The following is a 20931-nucleotide window of genomic DNA, read 5'->3' as shown; positions in this document are numbered from 1 at the left end:
AGTTTTCAAGCTTGTAGCCTGAACGAGTAGCTGGGTGGCTTACAGCTGCTAATCCACACAGCATTTTAAGTGTATTTATGTGCGTGTGTTACCTCAGCTGCAGTGGGTAATCTAGTAGACACAACAATCACATTATCGTTAACTGAACACAAAAAAAAAATCTGTACAATAAAATTGAATGTTACAACAACATCAACTATGACTTTGAACTTGTTGTTCACAATGGTTACCATTTTTTTGGGTGTATACACAAATATAGCAGCTCTCCAATGAAATGCATAATTTACACCCTGTTCACCTAACTGAGAGGAAACACATTATAAGCAAGAAATTAATAAATGGTAGAATAATCACAATTCTAACAGTTTTAATAAAATCTGAGAAATCGTGGTCTTGTGAAAGTAGAATTGCGTGTATGTGTTTTTTCTTCCGTGTAGGAACCATTTGCAGAGGAGGTCGTTTACTACACGGACGTATTTCACTGAAAGCCCCCAAGTGTCATCATACGATGCTAGTTTTTAGTGACTTTTACGTTGTATTTGTTATACAGTTCAGAAAGTAAATTGACTCCGTCCACTGCCGCTTCTCTTGGAAAGTATTAGCTTTTCAAAGGGCGTGCTCGGCTGCTTTGGCGCTAAGTTTGAAGCCGTAGTATCATTTGCTGCCTTGTGCTAAACATTAGCCTAGTGCTAATAACAGTAAGAGAAACTTGCGCCTGGCAGCTGTTTTAGCTGAAGGGGCAGCAGATCAACCAAGGTGAGTCTAACAGGTAGTTGCGTGCATGTTCTGTGAACGACTCAGCATTATCTGTTAACCCCAGCGTATTTACCATGTTGTACATTCTGTTAGCAGTGTTAGCAGCGTGCTTTGACCATATGCCAGTTAACCACACACACGCCAGCGTGTTGCTGATTGAATGACAGACTTCGACATAACGTAACGCCGCAATCGAAGGAAGAGCTCAAGGAATCCGAATGTGCGCCAGATACGTTTGGGCAAAACTGCGCTGATATGTGCTACTCATCCGCTAAATGCTCTTATATCAACATGATCAGCGTTTGTCAGATACAGCGCTGTGAACATGTGTTGTCATATAAACACAGCACACTGAATAATCACACAGGACATAGGATGCACCCACAGGATTATATGTATTTATCAGTAGTATCAATAATCATCCAGATGGAGATACAGGTAAATATAGTTGAAGTTTTATTATTGCCTGAAAGACTTCAAGTACAGTTCAATGTTATTTGCTACATGCACACAAACTAGCAATTATCACCACTACTGCATCGTCCACCCCGAGAATTGTGTTATAACGTGTGATATAACAGTCATGAATCAGTTTTTTTTAATCAGAATTTTAACAAATTCAATTAATAAGTTTACCAATTTATAAAATTAATTACCAATGTACTGTTAACAGTACATAATTAATGAACAAACACAGCATATACTCAGACAATGTGCAAGCAATATAAGCCAGTGTGTCTGTAGATTAATCTTAGTTGCAGTTAGTTTTTCACAATTTTTTTTTCTTAATGCAACTCTATCTTCCTCTGTCTGCTGCTCTCTCTTAATCACCCCAGCAGACATCATGGAGCTCCAGGCGGTGTTGATGGCAGCTGGTGGGGGTTCTCGTATGACTGATCTGACATACAGCACCCCCAAACCTATGCTGCCTGTTGGCAACAAGCCCCTAATGTGGTATCCACTTAACCTGCTGGAGAGGGTGGGCTTTGAAGGTGAGAACTGTTTTTTTTTAGGACCTTGTTCTAAGATGATTCATCTGTGTGTGTGTGTGTGTGTGTGTGTGTGTGTGTGTTGTTTAGTTACCACACTAAATATGCATTCGTATTAAATGAAATGATAAAAGTTTAAGAAAAGATAACGCGTTAAAATTGTGTTTTTTTTAATTCTTTTGCTGTGCACACCTCTTACTACCCTAAAAATGTTCCACAACTTATTTGTTCATTACCAAGAGAAAAATAATTTCTATTTGTAAAAAGCCGGCATCGGTTGTGCTCCTTCCCTTTCTTAAACAGCACTGAAACTGTGCTGCTTTTTCTGCTTTTCACCCTCTTGTCAACACATCATCAACTATTGTCAGGTGTGCTTTTCCCTAAATTTACGGTCTGAATTTTTGCCTCTTTTGCTGCTGCGTGCAGTGGGTCCAGAAACGCAGGGCTTATAAAGGGAGTTGTTGCAGTATGCTGTTCCTGCCAGTAAACAGGGCTGTTTGTTATAAAAGCCTGTAGGTCCTCACTAGCCTAAATAAAACTAGCTTTCTATACATATTCGTCCTGTGTGGCCAGCAGTTTACTGTGTGCAGCCAGCTAGCCAAAGCCCTGCAATTTGATTTTACTGGGCTGACACAGCTAGAGTGAACAAAAGTAGAAAAGGTTTCAGGCAGACTTGGCTAATTAAACCAGAAGGACTCTGCAATTTTATTTTATTATGAAGTGTTTTCGTAAGGTTTTTTACCAACTATATATTTAAAATAGATTTAACATATACATTGATGAACATCGATTTAGGTATTAATTTTTATATTATATTATAATATTATAATATAATATTATATATTATATTTATATTATATTGTTTGCCAGCTCGGTGGTGCGGTGGGTAGCACTGTCGCCTCACAGCAAGAAGGTTCTGGGTTCGATTCCCGGAGGCGGCCCTGGTGCCTTTCTGTGTGGAGTTTGCACGTTCTCCCCGTGTTTGCGTGGGTTCTCTCCGGGTTCTCCGGCTTCCTCCCACAGTCCAAAGACGTGCTTTAGGTTGATTGGCTTCTCTCCATTGCCCGTAGGTGTGAGTGAATGGTTGTCTGTCTATGTGTTGCCCTGCGATGGACTGGCGACCTGTCCAGGGTGTACCCTGCCTCTCGCCCGTAGCCGCCTGGGATAGGCTCCAGCACCCCCGTGACCCCGCACTAGGGAGTAAGCGGTTAAGAAAATGGATGGATGGATGGATGTTGGCCAGCTTTGGGATAGATTATTTATGGTGTTCATTTTGTTGTGTGTACTTATTGTGAACTTGTATTTTCAGAGGTGATCGTGATAACCACCAAGGATGTCCAGAAGATGATGAGTACAGACACTAAAATCAAGCATGATGTGAAGATGAAACTTGATGTGGTCTGTATCCAGGAAGATGGAGACATGGGCACAGCAGATGCTCTCCGATACATCCAACAGAAGATCAAGGTGGGGTTTCTTTAGTTTTATTTTGACGTTTGGAGTAATTGATGGTTAAAGGTTTCAAGCTGTGTTTATGACCTTGACACTCGAAGAGAAAAGTTGCACTAAAATGTGTATTCTCTACTCTTTCACATTAATTTGTTTACACTCAAGGAACTAGTTTACAGATAATTGGAACACTCAAATAGGCAATTCAAATAATTTATAATCCTTGTATCTGGGCTATGACTCAAATCGGTATTAAAGCAGATGGCTTGTGTTTGAATTACATCACCCTGTTTCTGGTCCTAGTCTTTGGTGGTAGGATTGCAACAACAGCCTTCTTTGAATCTCTTTTTAAAAACATATGAACATATTTGGTCGCACACATTTACACTTGCTGACCTCAACCTTGATTTCCAGACCTCCTCTTTATTCTGCATGCTTATCCCTTCATCCTGCCCTTCATCTGATTCTATCCAAACACATGAGGTCATGGCAAAGACGCAAAATCCCTGTGCTGCCAGTTTACCCATTGCGCCATTTATTCTCATTCTGCAGTCATGCACATCTGTGCAACATTTGTATCTGGGTATGTAAGGGTATACAGTGTGTCGTCCCTCTGTATATGCCATGGTTCTGACTGGCTTCCTGTGACCATGAGAAATGTTTGAATGAGGCTCAGAGTAGTTTAGAACTGTTGATGTATTTCTGCAGCAGTTGCTCTTGTTTATTCTTAGACAATCAATGACCTTCATGCAGATGGATTTGTATTGCTGAGCCACAAGAGACCTGTAATATATACAGTCCAAATAATATTTTCTATAGTAGTTTCTCCAGAGATTCAGGTGAATGCAAAAGATGGAAAATCAGGTACAATTGTATGAGATTGTGTTTTATTTAAAATTTTTTCGGAAACTTTGAGTCAGGAGTCAGGTTTGTGTTTAATACTCATTTTGAATCATATTGTGACTCCATGTGGTCAATCTCTGCCTCTGTACCATCCAGCTTCCAGCTCACTTTAGAGTGCCTGTTCCACTGTAGCTCATTACCGTCACAGCAGCGTCAGAGCATTTATCACCGACTTATAATGCCAAATTTGTTTTGACAAGTTGATTTAATATTTTTTTCCCTTTGGCTTCTGAATAGGTCTGTTCACATTATTTTCATTCTCTTTGCTTAATAGATGCATAGTATATCCAAACACTTAAACAGGACTAGCTCCAGCATGCTCCCATTGAGACTAGCTGAGTTCCTAATCCTTCGAGCAGCCAGCGAGATTAGAGGCATTGAGTTACACACACTCGCACACTGGAGGGCGATGAGTGAAGAGCCGTAACCATGGCCTTCCAAATCCCAGCGCAGAGATCACTCAGGCTGTCAAACTGCAGCATAAGTACAGTATAGACACACACATAGTCACTCATCTCTTCACACAAACACCCTCCCATGAGGGGATTTGGTGTTACCCATCAAACAAAAATGCTCACAGGAATTGGTGCATACTCTGGGTGAGCGGAGTAGGTCATTTTTCTTGATTACTGAAAAGAAGGATTAAAAGCAGCATATTTTATTTTGTTCACTCTTCAAACAGTGATGTTACACAAAAGTGGATGGATGTACCTGAATATTGTGGAGGTCTTTCACCAGAAGCCAAACTAGTGAAAGGAGGACTTATGTGCACTTTTTTGCTTTGTGCACACAAAGCCTGTTTGACGTTAGTATTATCATTCAGGCTTAATCTCTTGGTGGAATTATTGTATGTTGGCTAAAAGAAACTTATATGCATTGGGATTGCAGATTTAAAACCTCACCTTTGGTCCACATGTCCTAGTCGACCTGAAAGCGTCGAGACAAAAGGGCGAAGAGAGACAGAGGAGTGAAAGATGGAGTAGAAAGACACAGCAAACATACTTGAATGGGACTTAGTTTCTCTGTATTCATAATAATCTTTTATTCATTTCATTTCATTTTCCTTCTCACAACCCATCCACCACTTTCTCACTTTCTTCACTCCAGGCTTCATATTTTCAGAGTTGTATATGAATAAAGGACACACTTTAGAGGCCGTAAATGTACTTTCAAGCTTTCGGGACAAGATAAATGTGTGAATGCACTCCTTTTCTGACTGGTCAAGGTTGCTATATTCATCAGACCTACACCAAATTTCCTGTCCATGTGTGACACCTAATCCATTCCTGCTCTGTTTAAACTAGCTGGCAACCCGTTGTCTCAGCTGTACAAGAGTACCTTAGACTGGAGGAGCTGGGGTTGGACCGCTATAATTAAATAACTAAACAAAAACTAACCTGGTAAATAAAATAATCACCAGTTTCAGGCCTAGATGTGCAAACACAGGACAGGTTCAGTGCATGGCATACAGGCACTTTAGCATTATCCAGGGCAGTGGGTGTTGGTTCCTCAGTATAGAGGAGTACCAATTTTATCCTCAGGTTTTTTATGCGCAGAGCTTTAATTTTGTGTTTAAATAAAAATAATTGTGTGACGTGGTACCTTCACAGTCCCTAGTAATCACAGCAGCTATGAACTAGCCATGATTAGGCTGTTGCCACTGGTCTGTGTGTGTGTCTGTCTGTGTGTGTCCGTCAGTGTGTGTGGTCCTGACCTGTCCAGAGATCCTGACTGTTGAAAGGCCAGAGTGTCTCTGAGTCTCCAGCTGACTCCACTCTGCTGTCGCCTGAGTGTGTGTCTGTGCGTAGGGATTGTGCCGACGCCCGTATGTGTGTATGCGCGCACACTTGTGTGCTCTCTTTCTGAACATGTGTGTGTGTGTGTGAGCTTGTCTGTGTGTGCGTGAGGGTTGAAAGGTCTCAGTGTCTCTGTGTCAGCAGATCTTTTGCAGACACCTCCTGCTCTGCTGTGGCAGCTTCCTGTCACCAGGTCCAAACCAGGTTATGCACAAAGTTACTTCTAGGTCAACTACATGACCTTTGACCCCACTGATACACCACCTCAATTTGTACTTGCATAGACACAACTTTATTCATTCAAAATAAAGTTTATATAAGTCATGTATGACGTGAAGCTCTGTTTTCTATTTTGTTGACCTTGGTGTAAACTTATGTCTTCCAGTATTTTCCAATATTCTGTTATATTAGCATTTATATTATATTATTATTATAATTTCAAACTATCCTACCTCTAACATTTCATTGTTTTTATAACGTTTAACACTCTACTCTTCATTTTGACAAAGGTTGAGGGTTATTTTCCTGCATGTTTGTCTTCCTCCTTTAATTCTGCCCCTCTGCTCTCCCACCCTACATTCAGGGTAAAGATGCCTCTGTCATTAAGGCAACTGGTGCTAATGGTGGGATTAGTCTCTATGTTGACAGCCGTTATCGGTGAACAGACAGATGGATACCACACACAGATACACCCGAAGTGGGCATATTCAGGCATACATAAACACACATGCAGGCTTTAAAGATGAATGACTGATGTATGGTCCATTTGTCATATTAAAGTCAGGGGAAATAGATGCAGCAGTTATTCAGATGAAATGAAGCAGGATTTATTACTTTCTGTCTTTCTCTCTCATGTTGAGGTGTTGTCATTGGTGAGCATTGTCATCACTCAGAGGTGACATCGCCAATGTCTTTGAAATGTGGGAAGATAGAATCTGCACATTTCTGGTGAAATTGAAAGCATTAAAAAAAATCTCTCTTTTCAACCTCCCCCATCAGACGGATCTCCTGGTGATAAGTTGTGACCTGATAACAGACGTGGCGCTTCACGAGGTGGTCGATCTGTTCAGAGCCCACAATGCCACGCTGGCTATGCTAATGAGCAAAGTTCACGAATTCACAGAGACGGTCCCGGGTCAGAAGGGCAAGAAAAAGACAGGTGAAAAACAAAGTTATTACTGGGAACGGAAAACAATAAATAATCATTTTTATGAAGGTATTTTGTTAACGCTGTGCATTTTGTCTTTTTCCCAGCTGAGCAGAGAGACTTTGTTGGGGTGGATCAATCAGGAAAAAGGCTGCTGTTCATGGCCAATGAAGCAGATCTGGAAGATGGGTTGTCAATTAGGAAGTCTATTATGAGGAAGTAAGTCTTATAAAAATCAGTCCAAGTGTCATACAAAATGTGTTTTTGAGTTTGTGTTTTTTATTTTGTCTTCAATTAGTCCACCAGTTTCTCAGCCATAGCTAACTAATTGCATGTGCAGTTTGCTTTCTATTACAGCCTTTTATCCCACTGTGAATATTGGAGTGTTTTGGGGTTTACTGATAAATATGCTCTATGCTCTGAATTCTTAGTCTTGACAGAGCATATGTTTAGGTTTCTAATCAGCTAGTGTGTATAGAGTGAAGGTTCTGTGGTGGGATTGTGGGATTTTTGTTACAGGAAGAGTACTCTAGGTAGGTTTTTGTTTCTGAGCTCTAAAATGCACGTATGTGTGAGAGCGGGCGTTTTGGGAGCTCGTAAATACTTCATGGAGCCAAAGCCACTGTAAATTCTGGCCAATAAGAGGGGGGCCAGAGCAGCTGCTTGCGTGCTTCTCTGCACAGGGAACTCTTAAGACACACACACACACACACACACACACACACACTGAACACAGAAATGCATAACACAGCTTCAAGGTGGACATTGATGGAGACAAGACAAACTTACGTCGTTGCCGTGCTTTGGAAACGCTTTGAGCCCACAGCTAAACATTACTTACACACTCCTCTATGCCCAGTTGACACATCCGTGTAAAACAGATTTAAATAACCTCTCGACATACATTATTTATCAGCTAAATTCCAGATTTGCACATTTTCACAACTCACCAGTTGGTAGTTTTATAACGTTTGACTGTTTTGCACATCAGTACCATCCAGTTAAAGTTCTTAGCCGCGCTCGCAGAGTACACCCACACACCGCAGGCTCCTTCCTTTGTGATCTGTAATTTAAATGTGCACTCTGAGTCTCATTCATGACACTTGTGCACACTGTTTTTAACTTAACTAACACATAATGATTTCCAAATGCATTTTGGAGAAAACCTGCATTTTTAAACTCGCCTACCAGAGCATTTGCAGCAGCTGGCTCTTCGTAGAGCACATCAAATCGTTTCATTGTTCAAACATGAAAATCTAATACATTATTCTATATTTCAGTCAAGCCTTTCTCTGGCAGATTACTTCATGAAATACTATGTCCTCGTAATTGAGCTTGTCACAGTGTGTGTGTGTGTGTGTGTTGGACTCAATGTGTTGGACTGGTAACTGGTTATGAATTAACAATCTGTCAAGAATCAAAGAGCCATGACGTTGTTTTAAAGTAGGAGTCATTAATTGCTGGTTTATTTTTTGGGTCCCCATTTAGGTCTCAGCAGATCTTTCTGCAGTTCTTAAGACACTGTTAAACTATTCCGTGACATTTTGTATGAAATTGATCCCAAAATTATATGTGATTGTTTGTAAATTGTGCTGAAACGGTCCACAGTTACACCCTGAATAAACATCTGGTAGGATATGACTATAATCTCATACACAATGTAGCAGTCAGTAGACCTGTGTACACTTAAGTTTCATAACACTGGTTGAAATAAGCGAGTCCGCTCAATTATGAAAGCATCTATTAAAGTAGTGTGGAATTAACGGAATTGCACAAATTTTTTTGGGCTCTGTAGTTGAAACCTGACTAATGAGGGCATTAACAGTCATTCTGCTCTATCTGAGTCATCATCTGCTTTTGGGGGGTTTAGTTCTAGCTAAATAAGACATTATGCTGTGTATGTGTGGGAGCGAGAGAGATGTGACTCCCATCTTTGAGGACTTTGGTGGTACTTAGTAGTCAGCCGTTAATCCACAGGTTGAGTCATCTTTCTGTGCAGTGGCACTAAATTCCAGCCTCCCTCGACAGCAAAGTCGAGGGAGGCTGTGAGGGATCACAGTGGCCCGAAATCACATGATGCAGCTGCCGAATACACATGATGTTTACCCTTGTGTGAGAAATGCAGAATGTGTAAACTAACTACCGCTAAAGTCGCACACAGACGATGGCTTCCATTTATACTTAATGAATTATAAATTTACTTTTTCAATTTAGCTCATTACCTGTTAAAGTCATATTTTTCTGATTTAAACGAATGAATAATTAAGTAATGATGACTAAGAATGCATTGAGCTTTTTATCTTGTTTAAAGATAAGCAAATACAGGTTTTGTATTATATTAATACAAAATTTAAAATAAAGTCTACCTTTGGGTGTTATTGTAAAATAAGAAAGTTATTTGCACAGATTTTTGATTGCTACCCGGTTTATTAGGGACATGTCTTCACCTCCCTTGCCGTGTCTATAACTCACTCAACAGTAAACACACAACTTGCCACAGCCCCTGGTCTATTTTCCTGCCTGTCCACAGGTGCCAAAAAATCAATGTCACACAATGGGTGTTCCCATAAATTCCACTTTAAGCCCACAATACACACAGGCAGAAACACACCTGGGAAATGTTGTATGAGTAAATACATTTGACAAACACCCACAGAGCAGGTCTGTCTGTGTGCACACACGTGTTTTCATGCTTTTGATTAAAACACCTTTACTCAGGCAAACATGCACGCACGCACACATTTTGATTTATGGTTTCCAGCATCTGGTTGACAGCGAGTGCTGAATGCAGTGGACAGGAAAGGCTGGAAAATGGTGGAAAGAGATTTTGATCAGAGGGGAAGGAAGAGTTGGCGGTTTGAGAGTTTTAGATTAAATGCAGGTACATTCCCTTTCTATTCAGTCCTGGGTCATCCACAGTAAACTGTGCCTCATCGTCGCTGACATTTTCATTGATGATGCTGGTTTATTTGTGGATGTTCAGTGATACTTTACAATGTCCAAACAGTTGCTGCATGTAAAGGCCAGTGCTCCTGTCAAGGCTGGTTTATCACAGCGGATTAATTGAAACATTCATCCAGTGCTTGTGAGTCTGGTGAGAACTGTTTAAAACTAGCAATACGAGAGAAATTATCAAGCTATTTCACTAAGCATGTGTATTTATCATCAGTTTGACACTGTATACAGGCTTAAAAGTGAAATAATCAACTGTGATGTTTCAATTGACAATATAAGGAGTTAGACTATTTAAATTGAACATTTGCTTGTGGCTGTGACCTCATCAGGATACTCTATTTAACAAATGTAAAACAGGATTGTTTAACAAATGTAAAACAAGATTGTTTAACAAATGTAAGAAATCAGGACTCTGAGTCAAACCTGTGATCATGATGCCGGTTACAATGCTGTTACGTTATTGCTGCAGTCGGGACTTTCTTTCTCCTACCGATTTTTTGTTTTTTTTTTCTTCTTAATTTCTGTGTGGGATAATAAATCAGCCTGCGCATATCTGAACGCTGCAGCGAACAGCCAGCATCATATCTGTTTTCGATTTAGCCAAAGTTACGTTATTGTTGTGTGCTAACAAGACACAGACTGTTCAAATCAATCTGCTTTTACAACTTAAATCACTGTAGCATGCTTTGAAAAATTGTCAGCAGTAATGGAAGGTATGTGTGATTTGTAGTAAAAGGGTTAAAACATGTAAAAGCTTTGGTATGGGCCTTTTTAGGAACAATGTGCCCTGCTGCTTTTATTATGTAATGATTGAAAGGGTAGAGGAAGAGGACTCTGGGTAGTTACAAGAGATAAAGAGGTGAGGGTGGATGTGTTTATTGAAACCTGGAGGAGGAAATGGTTCTCCTCGACTCTCGCTTCATAAATGTCACGTGCTCCAACTCGGCCGCCATGTGTCTCTGTGTGGACAAATGTGTGAATGAGTGAATACATGGGTGGTTGTCTACATGCGAGTGCCCCCCAGTCAACATAAACCTGTCTTACTGGCAGTCGTCTCACGGCAGCAGCTACGTTTCTGGTAGCCGACAATAGACAGATGTCACTATTTTCAGAACTTTCATGTAAAGCCCTATGGTGGCGTCTGGTTTTCATCAAACGTTGCCGTGCTATGCGCAAAGGGGAGGTAAATTAAAAGGGCTTGTGGTAAATGAGAAGCGAACATGAAACATAAAAGCAGCAGGTGATGAAAATAATCAAAGCAAATTGTCCTCGAAGTAGCAGCCAGAGTTGAGTTTGTCATGATGTTTTTCATTTACCGGTGTGCGAGACCTCACAAATGCATGAACCCGTCCTATCATGCGTGTTGGTGGATCCGTGAAATGATTTATGTGCATTTATTCATTTTTTTCCCTGCAGACATCCCAGGATGCACATTAAAACAGGCCTGGTCGACGCTCACCTCTACTGTCTGAAAAAAGCGGTGGTGGACTTTCTCACAGAAAACAAGTGAGTCGTTCCCTCATGTGTGACTGTTAACCAGGGGGCCGGCTTCCCCATGTTCAGCTTCAGCTTTTCAAAAAAAAAAAAAAAAAAAAAAAGTGGGTCATTTCAGTTCTGCTCTTCAGAGGTATTAACTAACAGACGCGCATGTGGTCATAAAGCGCATACATGCATCTGCACAGTCACGCTGGCATAAACTCACATTCGCTGCTTAATCTGTGGCAAAGGTTAAACATGTTTACATGGTGTGTAAGGCTTTGAAAGGTCCTGTTAGCAGGGTATTCTAGCGAGGTGTTAATTTGTTTTACTATATGCCACTGAGGCAGGCTGTTAGCCCTTTACCCTCTGAAGGGAAGCAGTGTCACAGGGAGCCTTCTGCAGCCGCCTGGATACAATGGAAAAACTGAAGCATCTGTGTGATATTAATGTGTTTAAAATACTGAGTAAGGAGACTCTGGTAGTAATGATCATTTGATATGTCATTGCTTGGCTTTGCTCATAATATACAGAGTTGATGTATAGATTTCACTTAACTTCACTTAAATTGCAGATATAAACATTGCAAAAATAGCCATTTTCACCATGCTAACGTCATGTTATTTATTATAGATATCTGTGGAATATCAACTCGCTCTCCCTATTTTACAAGCAAAAACTTTCCTCAATAAAATTAAACTGCAGGATAAAAATGGCCTCATAAACACAAACAACAAACGTCAAACGTAATGTTCAAACAGCTTAGACGTGCGGTGCTGCTTCACTCGCAGTACTTGACCTCTCGTTTAGAATCAGCTCTCGTCCCCTCATCCTAATTCCTGCCTCTGTGCTCACTTGGTGACATGATGATGTGGGATGTGGTGCAGCAGAGAGGGATATGAACACATCTGATATCTAGCCAAGGATGCATGCTTAGAATCGCCATGGCGACAAAAGGAATGAAAGCTAAGTGCCAATGTCAAGGTTAGATTTTTAGTATTTGCTACCTCAACCATATATAATGAAGTGTGTTCTCACCACAGTAGTTTGAGTCCACGCGTCAATAAATCTAAAGCCAAGCCAGTAAACACAAATCCCTCAGCTACACTTCATGTTTTCACCCCTGCAGAATGGTGCTGGTTAAAGTGAGGGGTACACGTCTGGCAAAGAGATGCAGATCTAAGTCTTACGTCATTACATCACTAATGCAGCCTCCGCCACCGCCATATATCATCTCTCTTCGTAGATGACTCATTACTTTCTTTAGCTCTTTTCTTGGACCTTCTTTCACGGCTCTTCTCTGTTTCTCTTCCTTTCTCCTCCGTGCTCTTTCTGCCTCTTGCTCAAGGAGAGAAATGGACAGAGTAACTGTTGTTTTTCTAATGTCATTCAGATGGAAATTCTAATCTCCCCTTTAAAGGAGAGTAGGGGAGGGAAGTAAATTGGGGGGGCAGTGAGGACAACACAAGGCTAAGAAGGGGAAAAAGAAATTAGGATGGGGAAACTACACATTTTCAATAGTGGCAAGAATTTAATTCTGTTATTTACTGTACCAAATTTTATTTTTTACAATTTATTCCTTAAATTTTTTGTATTTGTTGCTTTTATTATCTATTCAGTAAAGGTATTACAAATAATTGGACTTTGCCACCAAATGAATGAATGAATGTAAAACAAATCACTGCAAGGCCAAAGTAAACATAAGTCTCAGTTTTACTCGTTTATCTGTCCAAATGATTTGACTGGAGGTTTCACTGCTTTTCTTTTCTCTCAGGTCCATTTCATCAATCCGCGGTGAGTTGGTGCCATATTTGGTGAGGAAGCAGTTTTCTAAATCTACCACCAGTCAGAAGCAAGAAGACACAGAGGATCAGAACCAGACAAAGAATGACGAGTCGACAAACCATGGTCAGTGTTTTCACTGGCACATTACAAAAGACATTTTACAGACCTTTAATATAAGACACTAACATAGGGAAAGATGGAGTTTGCTAATAAATGATCAAGGTGACTACTCTGCCCATCCCAAGGTGTGTAAAGTCACTCATGAGCTTTGTTTGTCCAGAGCTCCTGGTCTCATCTCGGGATGATCCTCTCCTCCAGCTGGCCCAGGAGCGCTCCTGCTGGAACGACCACCGCGGTGACATGAGCGAGGCCTATCACGGAGGAAAGCTGCGCTGCTATGTTCACATCATGGACCAGGGCCTGTGCTACCGCGTGAACACGCTCGCTGCCTACATAGAGGCCAATCGCCTGGTAAGTGTAATGCATTTTCACTAAATGTGCCTGTTTGACTAATAATGTTCTGCCTGCCCTGAATGTAGCACTCTGTAGACCTATAAATAGCACATTCCACACGTCATCAACCATTGTTGTTCTATACACCCAGCTGAATCATTACAGTCATCTAATCACGTTTCTGTCATGTCTTAAGCTCCTCATGTCTCCCTCTTTGCTCTCTAATAGGCCCCAAAGCTGTTTGAAGAGCCAGTAGTCCATCCATCCGCTGTCATATCAGAGAGATGTCAGGTTAGTAAAACACATTAGTATGATCAGTCACTCCACAAGTCAGATGAATATATTTTTCACTTAAATATCAGACGTTACCTCATTTTATTAGATGTTATATTATCTCTCTTAGGTAATAATCTTTCCAGAATAATAATAATAATGTCTGTGTGTCAAAATACTGTCTGTGTCTGTCATTAGATGGGATCAGACAGTATCATTGGAGCTCTGTGCCAGGTAGCTGATAAGACCTCCATTAAGAGGTCGACCATCGGAAACTCCACCGCCATAAAAGAGAAGGTCAAAGTCACCAACTCTATCATCATGCATGGGGTTACCATCGAGGAGGGGTGAGAACACACACATGCACACACTTGCCAGGAACATATCCTTTGAAGTGTTTCTACAAACATTAAGGATTCAGCTTGAAAGATTATTTCCCCTTCGAGGCATGTTTATGAATTAAAGTTTTAGTGCTCTTTTTTTTTTTAGGTGTTCAGTCAGTACACGCAGGCGGTGTGTGACAGAACGGTGGTTATAAGTAAACATTCAAAATTAAATGACTCATCCTGCCAGGAAAAAATAACCCCACTCAGGTTTCATACTTTTACCCTCTAACCCCGAAGCAACGTATCACATTTTGATTTACGTTTAAAAGCGGCTGGATGCCTGATTATTCTTTTATTGCATATCTTTGGGCTGATTTCTAATAGGTGCCCCTATTGTGCATGTGTGTGTAACAGGTTGGGTTTTCTGTGTGCTGTGGGGTCAAAGCAGAGGCGTTGCGTTAACAATGCATCTATTGGTGTGCAACCAGCCAGAGGCCAGTTTCAAACAAACAAAGCGCCAGTGAAGTGAAACACCCAACATCCATGTATTTTCTTTAGCTCCCAGTTCACCTACACCACTGAGCCCCTAAAGTTAGATCTATTTGACTGTTGTAAAAGTCACTTTTATTTTGTTTTGTCACTTTGCAGCAACAAACTAAATTAAGTCTCACAAATAATATTTTAGAAGATAGCTTCAGAATTAATACAAAATGCTAAATTATTTAAAGGTCTTAAAGTTTCCTTTATGTTTCCCCCTGCCTCATCAGAAATCTGGTTCCATCCCATAATATTTTCCTTTTATGAGACGTTCAGGTGTCACCTCTGCTCTTTTAACGTTGAACTTCCAACAATGTTCTTTTTTTAATGAAAATTGTTTTGACTGAGCCCCATGTCTAACACAGAGTCAAACATGACACTCATAAATTTCTATATTAGTTCTCCCTGATGTGCTCAAACCATATGTTCGCTCTTATGACGGATTTTATTCACGTGGGAAATCATTTTGAGGCAGCAATAGTCAGTACAAGTTGTATTTTGTTTTGAATTTGGAAACATGAGTTGTGATGATGTATTTAAATTGATATTGTTTGAGTTGATTACGTCAAACGGCTGAAAGTTGGTTTCATTTTGCCAAAACAAGTGACTCAACAGCACGTCATTAACCAGGTCGGACTAAATGTGGCATTGACAGGATATTTGACATGACATTCTTCCATCTTTGCAATATGTTAAATTTGCTTAGGATTTTCATACACCTAATATCTTCAGAATTCACAGCTTTTGTTCTTTGGAACAAGCTGTCAAGGATTTACCTCACTGAACCAGGAAAATAAAGCAGTTCCAGCTGTTGCTGGAGACCGCCTGGTGATTACAGATCACACGCTTAGCATTGGCCAGTATTTTAAAGTGGCCAAAACTGTTTTGTTGCAACAAAGGATTGCACAGTTAGAGCCAGTAGCTACTGTAGAATTAGCATGTAGATTGATCTGCTCAGTGTTTTGGCCAGAATCCGGTGGAAAGAGACTCATCTTGGCCTGGAGTCCAGAGTTTAATGCACTCATTCACAGGCTGCTTTTCTTTTATCTCAGTTTCGTACTCCTCCCTCTCTCTTTTTTTTTTCATCTCTCCTCACTTTCTCCCGGTCCGTGTCTCTCCATCTCTTCTTAAGCCTTTCAGGGACCCCAGCCAGTCAGCATGGGGACCCTCATCATGCCGATGTAGGTGCACGCACAAAGGCATGAAAGAATGAGAGAGACAGGAGAAGGGAAGAAAGAAGCGAGGAGAAAGCAAGCTTGCACGCAATAAAGAAATTGCAATTCTTTCCTTTCTTTCTTTGAGGACATAAGAAGGAAGGAGAAAGAAGGAAAGAAAGAGCCAGTATGAGGGGATTAGCAGACCCCGGCCATGTCGCAGAAACCCCTCGCATTTCTGCTTTCTTTGTTTGGAGCTGACCAGAGCTTGTTGACAAAGCGCTGCATGTTTGGGAAGGGGGATAGTAAGGGTCAACTTTACAGGGGGGGTTGGCACAGGAGGTGGGGGTTGACGTGTGTGTGTGTGTGTGTGTGTGTGTGTGTGTGTGTGTGTGTGTGTGTGTGTGTGTGTGTGTGTGTGTGTGTGTGTGTGTGTGTGTGTGTGTGTGTGTGTGTGTGTGTGTGTGTGAGGAGCATGGGGGGGTCATGGCAAGGAGGAGCCCTGGTGTTAGTAATTAGTGGTGTTTCAGCTCTGAAGCTTCTTTGGTGGTCTCTCTCTCTCCCTCTCTCTCTACAATGTTACAAAACTCTGAATCTTGTAATCTCCCATCACCAGCTACCACCACCACCTCCTAGGTAGATACACACACACACACACACACACACACACACACACACACACACACACACACACACACACACACACACACACACACACACACACACACACTTCCTCCAGGCCTAACCACCTGAGTATAATGGGCCAATACAAACCTGCCTGTGTGTGAGGTGCAGAGGGCCAAGTGTGTGTGCGTCACTGCCTGGGCAAGACCAACACACGTCCTCCACCGGGCTCCCCAAGCTACTGAAGGACACACAGATTCTAACACACGGGCACTTAAACATACATGCCCTCCACAATTAGTCGACACAGAACACACAAGACTCTCTGTGTCTCCTCTCCAAGTATTTTATGGTGATGGTTTGGCAGAATGTGACTGTGCATGGTAGGAAGGTCCAGCCAGCTCAGGTGGGACCAGAGACACAGGGCCAGCGTCAGCACACAGCGTGGACTACACTTGTTCTTCAGTATAATGCTAGGAGTCCTGAAAGCTGCTGAATGTCTCCACTGTTAGTTTGGCCCACTGTCTGGTCAGCTTGGCAGCCTGCGAGTCGAACGCTGTGGTTGAACTGGGCAGCTCCCTGTGTGTGTGTGTGTGTGTGTGTGTGTGTGTGTGTGTGTGTGTGTGTGTGTGTGTGTGTGTGTGTGTGTGTGTGTGTGTGTGTGTGTGTGTGTGTGTGTGTGTGTGTGTGTGTGTGTGTGTGTGTGATCAAAACACAATGCCTAATATGCTCAGTCATAGAAAGCATTTAGTTTGAGGAAACGTGTCAGAGCAAAATATTAATCTTTCGTTATTCAAGGGTTGGTAACCTGCTGCAGGATAGTCACTGGAATCAAGGGACTCTTAAAAGGAACATGTTGTGGGCGTTGTAGTTTATTGCAGCGGGAACTCTCTAATCTGTGGATTATTCATATGACATTTATTGCAGGTATTACACTGTAGATGGATTCAGCTCTTATAGAGGGGAATTTCACTACAGCATATTGTGATTATTGCCAATTGTGTGTGTGTGTGTGTGTGTGTGTGTGTGTGTGTGTGTGTGTGTGTGTGTGTGTGTGTGTGTGTGTGTGTGTGTGTGTGTGTGTGTGTGTGTGTTTTAGATGTAATATCCAGGGCAGTGTGATCTGCAGTAACGCTGTTATTGGACGAGGAGCAGACCTCAAATACTGTTTGGTGGGCAACGGACAACGGATCGAACCAGAGGGTGAGCTTGCCTAACACACACACTCAAACTTTCAAGCTTTCAATCTCCACAAATGAAGTGGACTGTGCATGGAGGTCCTTTAATCGACTGGCCACGATATGATATGGACCCACATCAAGCTCTCGCAGTAACAATTCAGACGGGACAAATACCTGGAGCACCTCAGGGCGTTGCACCATCCACTGTTGGACCTCTAGAATAAAGTCTGGGCGTTACGTAAGGTGATGTTCAGGTTTTGTTTTTGCTGTTGTTACTGTTGCTTCCTCAGCACTTCTCTCTGGTCGACTCACATAAAGTGTCAATGTATGTGTGTGGGATCCGTATGTGCCAAGTGTTAGCGCCAGCTAGGAAAGTTTCTTAATTCTGAGGTCTGCGTGATAGAGAGATTTGTCTGAGATTTTTTTTTTAAATTTCCTTAATCCTCTTGTCCCCAAAGCTTGCTCTGTGTGTGTGTGCGTGTGCACGCGCTTGCGTGTGTGTGTGTGTGCGTGCGTGCGTGTGTGTGTGTGTGCGGGCGCTTGCGTGCGTGTGCGCTTGCGTGCGTGCGTGCGTGTGTGTGTGTGTGTTTGTGTGTGTGTGTGTCACATTGATGGAGAGGTTAGAGAGCAGGGCCAGAACAGGACCACCCGGAATTCAACAGCAGCAGCCTCCAGCCACATCCAATGCGCACACACTGAGCAGCCTAATTGAGTGAACAACAGGGTGCTCTATGTAACAACAGAGTGAATATGAGCTAAACTCAACTAAAAACACTTTTTCACGTCTTGTGAGAGAACGCAGCAGCAAAACAGATTCCGCTGCCGCTTTTCACAGTGGACAGTAACATATTGCGAACATTATGTTATGGAACACTGGAAACTTGGACGCCTGGTTGGTTATACAATGTAGGCAAAACAGCTGCAACCAAAGCAAAGTCCAAATACACAATAGCAAATTCCAGCCTCCAACTTCCTGAAGGACTGTAAATCTACGTCTCGTTTATCCTTTTTCTTACACAAACACAGAGACAGTTTTATTTCTTTTTTTTCTACCTTATTAATTTCTCAAACATCCTTATCTTGTCTTCAACTATGAGTTAAACGGGTCCAAATTTATCTGCCTGAACCAAGAAAGGTGGTCTAAAATAGTTTTTAGTCATTACACCTATTTTATTGGCCTCTATATGAACCTACAGTACGCTGTTAGTTATTAGTTATTGTCAAAGCCCCAGGAAAACGCATCAGGAGAATGTAATGAGAAAAACCTCTGAAGGAGGAAATGGGGAAAAGCACTGTTAATTACAAAAGAAGGAATATAACTATGAAAGGTTCTCTAATCATGTTTATGCACTAGGATCTGAAATTTAAATAAATTTAAGATCTGGTGGGTATGAACAAAGTCTTCACTCTCAGCTGCCTGTCGCTTAGTCACAGTCAGAACACCCTAATGCTTTATAGAACATTGAGGAAATCCACTTCATGTCAATGTGTTGCAATCATTTAATTTATATTATGAGAACCCCACCTGATTATTTTGGATGCATACTTAAGTTAGTAAGTACACATGGTCCTAATTCACACACTGACTATTGGTTAGTGCCTAATCAAACTGTCCAGATGACCTTAGAGCTTCAAGTTTCCTCTCCTCCTTTCCCTTCCTGCTGCCCATGCTCCATTTGTTCGTCTCGCCGCACACTGCGAGCGGAGGATAAACTTGTACTGAGCAACGGATTCCTTCACACTAAAACATGTCTGTGTGGATGGAACATTACTCTCTGCCATCGTTTGCTTTGGATCAGCACCGACGCTCTGGGAAGGAGGGATGGAGGGACGGAGGGAGGGAGGAGTCACAGCTGCTCTCCTCATGCTGAACAAGGGCTGGGTTTTGGGGAAGAAGTCGAGGAAACGCTGGAAGACTCGGTTTCACTCGTAATCATTTTCTTTTTGGATGAGTCAGGGTGACCTCAGTCATATCACACTGAAACTCTCAGAAATCTAAGATAAATGCAAGGACCATATAGTAGATATGCGTTTTTAGTTAATGACTTTCACATTTAAATATTTATTATAATTAACTTGTGAATAAATTTCTTAGACAATTCCAAATTATGTTGGATCCTATTAGTCAGCAATGAAATGTGATGTTCTTGTCATTACTACCAGACTGGCTTTTCAATATTGTTAGTCTTCTGTGTTAATTTAATGTGTTTTCATCTTTTTCAGCCGAGCGGACAAACGAGGTGATTGTTGGAGCCGACCAGCTGATGGAGATCTAGCTCTCATCATGACAGGGGCGACGTCATCTCATCATCCAATCGCAGAGCAGAAAAATGTGGATGTTAATTGGCTGGCCGGCCAATCAGAAGCCTCCATGCTTCTCCGCTGTCCCACAGTTTCTTCTTTTAGGCCTTTTTGTACATGATGTCCAAATAAAGACAGGTTTGCTCGAGCCCATCAGTCAGTGTGTTGGTGTTTTCTCCTTTCAAGCCGTGAATGCGTTCGCACACTAGTTATTATCAAGTCACCGCTGCCTCCAAGTAGCGGCGTTCAATTGCACAATTTGCCCCGTTGTAGGGGAGAAGCATGAGCTTGTAGTCGTTTTAATGTGCGTGCTTGTTTACACTGTACACGGAGCAGCTGTGCGGAGCAGAGATGTGGAGAGAAGAGGTGGGAGTGGTGACCGCAGTGACGTGGGGGGTTACGTTTATTTGTACACAAAAACGGTGTATGTGTGGACCCCAGACCACCCAGCGTGGTCCCGTATCAGTTAACGCCGAGGCCCCGCCCTCACGCACCGACACAGCCGAGGAGGAAACTGACTCGCTGCTGATGCCTTTCTTCCTTTTTTCTCCTCTTTTTGCTCCTTTTGCTGTCACAAGATTTATTGCATTCTTTTGGTTGAACATTTCTTAAATTACAGGCCTGAAGTTCCTTAGTCACAAAGAAAGACGATGAGGACAGGGATGTCTGTGGGGGTGCTCAGTGTGTGTGTGTTTGTGTGTGTGTGCATGATTTACACTCCTGTTTCCTATTGTGTCTGTGGACTTGCAGGAGTCATTTAGCTCATCTCTGGTTGACTGATTAGGTTTTGCGACAGAGATCATGATACTGTGTTTTTCCTGTAGAT

At 41.9% G+C, this 20931-nt stretch overlaps 1 protein-coding gene across 2 annotated transcripts; it reads left to right on the top strand.

Moving 5' to 3' along the window:
- Positions 1–454: 454 nt before the first annotated feature.
- Positions 455–20261, top strand: eif2b3 (eukaryotic translation initiation factor 2B, subunit 3 gamma). Of its 2 annotated transcripts, none has more exons than XM_029132375.3 (12): positions 455–756; positions 1596–1748; positions 3055–3212; positions 6893–7052; positions 7148–7259; positions 11412–11501; positions 13246–13379; positions 13537–13727; positions 13938–14000; positions 14181–14329; positions 17723–17826; positions 20028–20261. In XM_029132375.3, the coding sequence occupies exons 2-12, from the start codon at positions 1601–1603 to the stop codon at positions 20078–20080; spliced, it is 1362 nt and encodes a 453-aa protein (XP_028988208.1). In that variant the 5' UTR covers positions 455–756; positions 1596–1600; the 3' UTR covers positions 20081–20261. The 2 variants fall into 2 exon arrangements, with proteins under 2 accessions (XP_028988208.1, XP_028988207.1); XM_029132374.3 differs by having other exon boundaries at positions 456–756; positions 1593–1748.
- Positions 20262–20931: the final 670 nt, after the last annotated feature.

Source organism: Betta splendens, chromosome 17 (assembly GCF_900634795.4).
Source record: "Betta splendens chromosome 17, fBetSpl5.4, whole genome shotgun sequence".
NCBI lineage: Eukaryota > Metazoa > Chordata > Actinopteri > Anabantiformes > Osphronemidae > Betta > Betta splendens.
The sequence above is the reverse complement of the archived record's forward strand: the minus strand, read 5'-3'. Positions and strand labels throughout refer to the sequence as shown.